We start from the raw sequence: 8,800 nt of genomic DNA, 5'->3' as shown, positions 1-8,800 counted from the left end.
ACCACTCCTGTAACCTTAATATACGATTATCCACTGATAATGCATCTAAACACGAACTAGGAACTACGACGCGATCGATCGCTCGACGTCCACCCTTTCAATCTGGACACAGTATTGAGACATTGTCGCCAAAGGGAAGAACAAGGACTAGAAATAATTACCATATAATATTCTCATATAATTTCAAGGTAACGTCGATCGATTCGATCGATATGGAAAGCAATCTAAACAACTTACTGCTTCTGTATGAATAGGATGAACCGCAAACAGAAGAGAAGACACAAAAGTTGCAGAATCAGATAGAAACATCAAGCAAATCCTGCAATGGCAATTAAGACACACTTTATACTAATTCCTAACTACTTTATAAAATATATAAGAATAGATTCAATAATAAATAAATAAGTATTTACATATCTTATACTTATATAAGTATTATATTTTTTTTAGAATCTAATATTGAATTTGTCTTACTATGCGTAGTATCAAATTAATATTATATGTGAAGTAATATTATCTATATTCTTAAAAAACATAATTAAAAAATTAAGAGTTGTTAAAGAGAAGACACACCTGAAATATAACAGACATACTCCAACATGTAGGATAACATTGAGTAGATGATATCCCATAGGATCTAACTGATGAATCAGGTAATTCCATCGAAATGTGAGAACACACAAAGGCCTATATGATTTATGCGATTGCTCCTATTCAAAAATACATAATTTTTCAGTATTTAGTACATTATATTCTGTTATTAATATTCTAAAATTACATAAATAACAAAACATTTTTAATAACAAAAAATCATAAATAACAAAATCATAGGTTTTATAAGATTTTTAAAGAAACAGAATAAAAAAATTGTTAAAAATTTTTTGTATATTTTTGGCATCTATAAAATAATTTTGCTTTGTGTATCTTTAACAAATGACAAAAAATATATTAATTAATTAACAAAAAGAAATATGTTCTTTTGATTAGAAATAAATTTTATAAGAAAAATATCAATTTATTTAGAAGAAAATTAAAAAGTTAAAATTAAACGAAAATAACTTACATAAAACCGAATCAAATCGAACCAAATCGAAAAGGAAGGAAAAGGAGGAGAAGAGTTGAACGGATCAATACACAAGAAGGTAGACAAGAGTGAAAGGGAAGGGGAAATTGAAAGCATCTCTCTAATATTACCCACCTTGTGCATGGGAGTACCCCAGAAATCATTGTAAAAAACATTCTTCAAAGGTGTATGAGGCCTTAAATCGCGATTATCTTTTATCGCTGAAATGTCATCAAAAACAAAGCCGCAATTAAGGCTATTTAAATAAACGGCAAATGCGCTTATGGCGACAATCGCCGCGAGTGCTCCCCGCGCAGGCACTCCCATCACAAATAAGACATTGATCGGCCGTCTTTTTCTCGCGATTTTTGATTTGGAGATCCTATTCAAAATTTTTTTGATGTCTTCACCAACGCTTTATTTTCTCCCTTTTTTCTAACTATTTATGCTATCTATCTAGCTAGTTATTTTGTCTGTCGAGCCGAGAGTTTAACCCCGCAATGTCCAGAAGAGACGCAGGAATCTCATCTCTAGGCACGTAGACGTTGATACGTTCCTCTTCGAACACATTATGACACTTATGTGTCTACTATTGGCGAATGTAAGCGCGCTTTCTCACAGACCGATCCCCGGAATTCAATGAAAGACATATCAATGGCAAGCAGGTGTGACGTTCTTCCAGGAAAAAAACATTTACACCAATTGGATACCCGATAAACGGAATTGACAGTTACCGTATGCGCGCGTTAAGATCGAACTGTCAAACGATAGTCGTGTATACGGTTGTACAGCAATGCACGCTACGTATAGTAAAACGAGTACAACTCAAGTACGATATTACGACGGCGACGACGCGAATTTACTGTAGAAAGAACACGCATGCGTGATGGCGGATTAAGCGCGAACTACGCGTGCACAACTTTATCAATATATAACTTAAAATATATTATTAAATTTCTAATATTTTAGCTTAATAAATACAATAATTATTATCTTTAGTTCCAGAAACTCCTCTAAAAAGTTAAAATATCTTTAATAACAGTCCATTAATTCTAATAATAAAAAATTATATATTTGAATAAAAAGTAATTATGATCAATATATTCAAATAATTATAAGTTAGTTTTCTTTCTTTTTATTTCATAAGTATCAATTCAGTTCTAGTAATTAAGATACACATAACAATTGTCAAGAAAATACGAAATATATCTACAATAAGAACTATTTTAAATTACCGATATATCGAGCATGTCTTTCATTCATATGTACTATTAATAACAAATGCATTGTATACAATATATATTTTCATTTTTACTATTCATTTCTTTAAAATAATCAAAGTTTAAATTATATAACAATATTTAATATTATTACAGGTGAAAATGGGTTAAGTTTTTGTTATGTAAAATATTTGAAACAAAGTGACCGCGCACAGTTAGAACCAGCCAATAGCGGCGTTGCATTGCATTCAAACCATAGTGGGAGAAGTATTATAGACGACTCGTAGAACGACAGTCGAGGTTGGCATGCCCTAAGCTTCGTTCTTGGTGACATTTGCGCTATTTAAAACAGTTTTTTGAGAAAGTGCCGAATCAAATTTATATATTTTTTTACGATCGATGAATTGATCGTTTGATCAGAAAGATCAAAGTGATTTCTCTAACACTGGTTAGCCATCCAACAGTTTCTCGACGCTGAAAAAGAAGAATCTGTCCACAAAAGTCAGTAGCGTCCTTTCTGACTCTCTCGAAAAGCGTAAGTATTTATATCATTCTTTTTATCAGTATTATCGGAAATACAATTTACACGACTCGTACAATGAAAGATACATTGAACTGAATCGTGGATAAAATGGGATAACAATATAAAACGGTATAAAAAAAGGAAAAAAAGATTTATAAAATTATTTTCAAATAATTATAAATTAACTAATCTGTAAAATAAAGATATTACAATACTTACAACATTTAGAAAAATATAAAATATCTACTCTATATTTATGTACATGCATGAAAAATAAATGAAGAAAAGGTTGAAAGTTAGTTCTAGAAGGAACAATTCTATAGTAGATATTTTCTAAGAATGCTTTATTTTATTATTAAAATAAAAGAACGGATAATATAAAGAAAAAAAGGTAACTACGTATGAAAAATCATCACAAAATATAAGGTTCAACGTATGTATTTCGGAACTACGCGGTAGTGACGATGCGTGAAACATAATATAAAGGGGCTACAAGCTAGGGGAGAAAAGGTGGAAACAAAAAGAGTCGCTTTGTATTTCGATTGGTAAAATTTGTTCATTTGATTTTTTTTTGTAAATCATTACTTCTGAATTTACATATAATATTTTCCTAAACATTTATGATAAGATTTCTAAACGTAAATGTTATTATATAATTAGTAATATATACATCAAATAATTATGTGAAACGAAATAAATATTGTTTTCATTTTGAATTAAATGTAATATCAGGTTTTTTATTTTATGCTACTAATATACTATTTCTTTTAACAAAATAATTTAAATTACGTTTCATATTGTTTTAATCGATAGTTAAATTAGTTATTATAAAAAGATACTTATCACTCCACAATACTGACAAAAATTATATAATTTAATAGCTAATATGGCAATCCAACTTTTCTAAATTAAATTTTTTTTTAATTTGTTTGAATGTTTTAATTTGGAAATTAAAAATTAATTGTAATTTTTAAAAGTTCGATATACTTAACATTTTGAATCACTAAAACTATTATTAAAAACTATTTCTTAAAACTACTTATCTGTTCTTATTTTGTCATAAAATAATTTACCTATTTTCAAATTTGTAAATCATATTATCATATATTTCAATTATAGTGTATAAGTTACATTTTTTAACAAAATTTCTACGATATTGATATACAATTATACAAAAGAGAAAAAATTAATATAGTTCGATAACATCTATAATTGAAAAAATAGGAGTGAAACAACTATGTATTACTAGACTCCCCGAGGCAATGGACTCGGAGAGCAATGCCATCGGATCGATCGGTTTACGTCTAGGCGTCCCGACGCCAGCTGCAATGCTTATACATATATATACAGGGTGATACATATTGTGGTTTTCTTATTTGTTTTCTCTTTGGTTGGACAAATGACTAATCAAAATTATATTTTCCATTGTAATATTTCCTGTTTGCTTTAAACTTAATGTTATATAAAATTTATATCGTTTCAAATTTATGAAGAAAATAGCATAAAGAATTTTATACTGTTGTAGTTATTCACAAAAAAAGGTACTTTCATAAGTATTATTTTTGCGGCAAATAATCGTAAATAAAATAAAAATACTGAAATAGAATAAAATTTAAATTACAAATACATTGTAACAATTTAACAAATAAAAATTACGATGTATATTATAAATACTTGATTATTAAAGAATACTTAGATAATTAATACATTATATTACTGTGATATTTTTGAAAGAATATATATTTATCATAGAGACATTATTTTATCAATGTTGTATATTGTATCAACATATTTTCGAGAGTTGGATTTGATCAGATTTTTAGGGATAAAGTATGAGCCAGGAAGATCAAGAAAAGAGTATGGATAAGAAAGAAATTGCAGAAGAAGAGAGGGAGAAAATGTTAAATGCTGAAAACACGAAACATACGGTGGCATCGACCGCTCCAGACGCGGAATCCGAAGACCAGAAACCTAAAAAGAAAATTCCAATTGGCGGTATTAAGATGCCCGGCTTCTGTCGTACGAAGAGCAAGGAACTTTGTAAAGTAATTGTAAAACAATTTTCGCCTATTTTTTTTTTACAAATATTTTTTCACTGATAACATATTACCAAAATAATCCTTAAGTTGTTGTCTACAATGGCTTTATCTCTCTATCAATATATCTAGTGCCTTAAGAGTTTAACATATAAACTTTGTACTGCTTAACATCCTACTTTTTCAAATAATTAAAATCTGAATTGCAGTACTCTGTAGTCTCTTGTATAATATGCCATTCAACTCCAAAATAAATATTTTTTTCTTTCGCAATTCTCTACTATTAAGAATTTTACAAAAGTTTTAATTGTAGATCTAATTGTTTTGTGTGATTCACAATAATTAGAATGCATATATTATGCATGTATTAATTTCAACATGGTCATTCAAGTCAATATCAATGAAATACAAACATAATTCTCTATTCGCACATAAACCATTTCAGTTGCATTGAAACGTTAACTAAAATGGATATAAATTTGCAAATAACAATTTGAATATAAATTTTTTCCTTGGTCAATTAATGTCTGTTTACAACAGAACGACATCGTTCAAAAGGGCACAAGTTCTTGAAGCACCATAGCGTGTTCATGAGGGGTGTTCATAGCCCCGTAACGATTTTTTTCCGACATTAAACCAATGGATGACGTCAGATTGAAAGCACACCTGGCGTTATCGATCATATGATTTTTAAATAATAAGTATCGCTACAATAAATGATCGTGATAATGATATTTAAATTGAATATCAATGAATTTTGTTTTGCAGAAAATACATTTACAAGAATATTTTTGAAATAAACACGTGGGAACAGATATTGTAAATACATATTTAATTTTTATAGGAGGATGAGGGTAAACCCACTGAAACTGGTGAAAGCGATGTGGCTGAAAAAACCGCGAAAGAAAGTGATCAAAATGTATCATCAGAAAAAACGAACACACAGATTAAAGATACAAAAGAAAAGGAAGGACGAAAAGGAATTCTCGGCGCTATAAAATTGCCCTTAGTTTCAGTTTTTCCTAAAAAGAAGAATAAGGTAATCAGTAAATAATGTTTGAACCTTTGTAAAATAAATTATCTTTTCTTAATGAAATTCCGAAAAATTTGTAATAATATAATGTGGTAATATATTACAACGTAACTTAATAATTCATAATCTATAATATATCACTTTTATAATTCAATAATAAAACTAATTTTATCAAGTGAATCCATATAGAATCTTAATACACAATTCAGAACATCCAAGCACATAAGAAATTTTTTTATAAGCCATGACTAGCTATAAAAAATGAATGTCCTTTATATATACATATATGTATTTTTTATATTATTTGTTTTTCAATTGATTATTATCATATTTGTACTTAAAATTAGTATAATCAGAAAAATAATATTATTTTAGGAAGGTGAAGTAGAATTGGGAACTACTGGTGCTGCTGGGTTAGCCAGTGTTGAAACACTTGATGATGCTGTAATGGAGAAAAATCCTATTGGTAACGAAGATGGTATGGAAACCATTCGACTCGACGGAGATGCTCCAGACGTAATCGAGCCTCCTAAGCAACATTTCCTTGTTTCTTGTATATCCATTGCAAGAAGAAATTTGTTTGTGTTAGGTATGTGATTACTTTACAGTTTTTATGGCGATATAGACGAAAAAAATGAAAATTAGACTTGAACATCACTAAGTATCTTCATCATTACATAGTACCTGTAATTATTAGATATTTAGATAGCAAAATTTCTAAATATAGAACAATTTGAATTATGAAAATTTAAATATTATAAGAAATCTAATTTATGCAATCTGTGTTAATAATAGTGGCAACGTTATGTATCCTGGCATCGGTCGTAATTATCATCTGTATTGCTTGCATCGGTCCAAGAAAAAGTATTTCACAGCTAGTAAGGGATGGAAGCCTCTTTGAAGCAGTAACTTCTTGTGGACCTGTGGAAGGGGTATCGGAAGACGGTGCATTTGCGTTTCGTGGGATTCCGTATGCTGTCCCGCCATTAGAAAATCGTCGTTGGCAACCTGCAGAACCTTTACGAAAACTTGAATACTGTTGGGCCAATACATATCAAGCACACAATTCTTCGGAAGTTTGCTGGCAACGAGAGACTTCAGGGCGTGTTATTGGAAACGAAGATTGCTTATACTTAGATGTTTTCACACCTGAAGTCAGATACAATTCACCCTTACCAGTAGTCGTTATGATTGGTGCTGAGACTCTTAGTGGTGGTTCTCCAGGTGTAATGCAGCCTTCTGCAAAACTTGCTCGTGTTCGTGATATGGTGTTTGTTAGACCCAACTTTCGGTTAGTTCTAGCTCTGTAACACGACTTTTGTCATTGATATCGATGTATAAATTATAATTTACTTTACTATATTGCAGCTTAGGAATCTTCGGTTTCTTAGCTGCGGAGCCACTTTCGAGGGCAACGCACCCTCTTACATCTGGAAATTACGGATTATCAGATATCATAGCAGTATTGCAATGGGTTCATCTCAATATCGAAAATTTTGGCGGAAATAAGTCATCTGTAACTTTATGGGGACATCGGGCAGGAGGAACCCTTGTAACAACTTTGGTTGGAATTCGACGAGCACGGGATCTTTTTCAAAAAGTGTGGATCTCCAGCGGTAGTGCGATATTTCCTGGGAGGGAATTGGAAGTTTCAGAAAAACTAAGTGAACTATTTTTGAATTCCACAAGATGTAATGACGCTGCCTGTTTACGAAGCAAAAGTGCCGAAGAGATAATGGATTCAGTTCCAGAGATTTGGCATTTAGGAAATGTTGGTCTGCCTGAGACTAGGGAAGCAACAAGAGACAGAAGACACGAGTGGCTGGTGCTTGACCGTGCCATTCTTCAGGAACCAGTAGGTCAGATTTGGGCAGGAGATGAATTTTCAGTGAAAATTGTAATGGGTACTACTGCTCATGCTGGAGCACCTCTGAAATATCTTACTTCCAATACTACTCTTAATTCTACACAAGTAGAGAAAATTGTAAGAGAATCTTTACTTGGCACAACAGGTTTAGCAGATGAAGCGCTCAGGTTAGAATCATTTGTTATTTATTCAATAATACGAAAAAAATTGTATAATTATGTCTTCTATCTATACATATAATCAATATATTATTAGTTAAAGTTAGAATTAAAGCTCCAAAATTAGAAAATACAAAAAATTAAATTTTTTTCAGACGTTATAATGCAACATTGAAAGGATTGTTAAGCATGATTTCGGACATTCGTGTTGTATGTCCATTGCTAACAGTCGCCAGAATGAAGACAAATATTCCATTCTATGTAGCAACGCAACCACGAGGTCAATTTGCAGACCCTGACAGTGATGCTGCAGCAATACTTGGATCATATGCTGCTCGTACACCGGCTGAAAAAAGACACGTGTCTGAGATGCAACAACTTTTCAATCGCTATGTTTGGCATGGTGAAGTAGCTCAGGCTGATCCTAATGGTGTGAAACGAGTTTTAATCGTCGAACAAGACACACTCCCAGATCGTGACTATCCTAATTGCGATTTTTGGATAGGAAAAGATATAGTTCCATCATATGGTCGAGTTGATTGAATTCTTTTTCTTGGAATTACACGTTTGGTGAACATTCCAAAGCAATTGAGATATTTTGCAAACAACATATCTATTACTGATTTTAAAAGTGAAAATAAACCTTAGGTTGCTACTTTTTACTAATATCCTTTTTTTGATTGTCTCAGCTGTTCTATGAAAAATCAAATAGGAATGTTTAAAATACTCAGCCATATCGTAGTAATTTTGTAAGATAATGATAGAAACAAACAAAGTGCAAGTTACTTATTTTTCTTGTTACATTTTAGGAACAAAATAAGAGATAGTTGTTTCAAAGATTTAAGTTGAAGTAAAAAACTATTAAAAAATTTTTTTTTTTTTTTTTTTTTTTTTTTTTTT

At 30.8% G+C, this 8,800-nt stretch overlaps 2 protein-coding genes across 2 annotated transcripts in view; one reads left to right on the top strand and one right to left on the bottom strand.

The window, feature by feature from the left end:
- Positions 1-1,891, bottom strand: part of LOC108551065 (transmembrane and TPR repeat-containing protein CG4050) — a 5,545-nt gene extending 3,654 nt beyond the window's left edge. Inside the window, exons 1-4 of the mRNA XM_017905071.1 lie at positions 1,199-1,891; positions 574-710; positions 238-319; positions 1-14 (exon numbers count right to left, since the gene is read on the bottom strand). Of these exons, the coding sequence (XP_017760560.1) occupies positions 1-14; positions 238-319; positions 574-710; positions 1,199-1,390 (425 nt within the window). The 5' untranslated portion in view covers positions 1,391-1,891. The remainder of the gene's footprint in view (positions 15-237; positions 320-573; positions 711-1,198) is intronic.
- A 2,747-nt stretch (positions 1,892-4,638) lies between these two features.
- On the top strand, positions 4,639-8,470 carry Nrt (Neurotactin). The gene is made up of 6 exons (XM_017905074.1): positions 4,639-4,851; positions 5,687-5,888; positions 6,261-6,464; positions 6,671-7,166; positions 7,244-7,909; positions 8,056-8,470. Exons 1-6 carry the CDS (start codon positions 4,639-4,641, stop codon positions 8,441-8,443), a joined length of 2,169 nt encoding a protein of 722 aa, XP_017760563.1. The 3' UTR covers positions 8,444-8,470.
- Positions 8,471-8,800: the final 330 nt, after the last annotated feature.

The sequence above is a fragment of the Eufriesea mexicana genome, unplaced genomic scaffold, assembly GCF_001483705.2.
Source record: "Eufriesea mexicana isolate 0111107269 unplaced genomic scaffold, ASM148370v2 scaffold3653, whole genome shotgun sequence".
Classification (NCBI taxonomy): Eukaryota; Metazoa; Arthropoda; class Insecta; order Hymenoptera; family Apidae; genus Eufriesea; species Eufriesea mexicana.
This window is presented reverse-complemented; position numbering and strand designations above follow the sequence as displayed.

Coding starts and splice junctions, on each gene's coding strand:
- Nrt (XM_017905074.1), top strand. CDS start 4,639: ATGAGCCAGGAAGATCAAGAAAAGAGTATGGATAAGAAAGAAATTGCA. Junction 5,889..6,260: donor AAAGAAGAATAAGGTAATCA/GTAAATAATGTT, acceptor AGGAAGGTGAAG/TAGAATTGGGAACTACTGGT. Junction 7,910..8,055: donor TTAGCAGATGAAGCGCTCAG/GTTAGAATCATT, acceptor AATTTTTTTCAG/ACGTTATAATGCAACATTGA.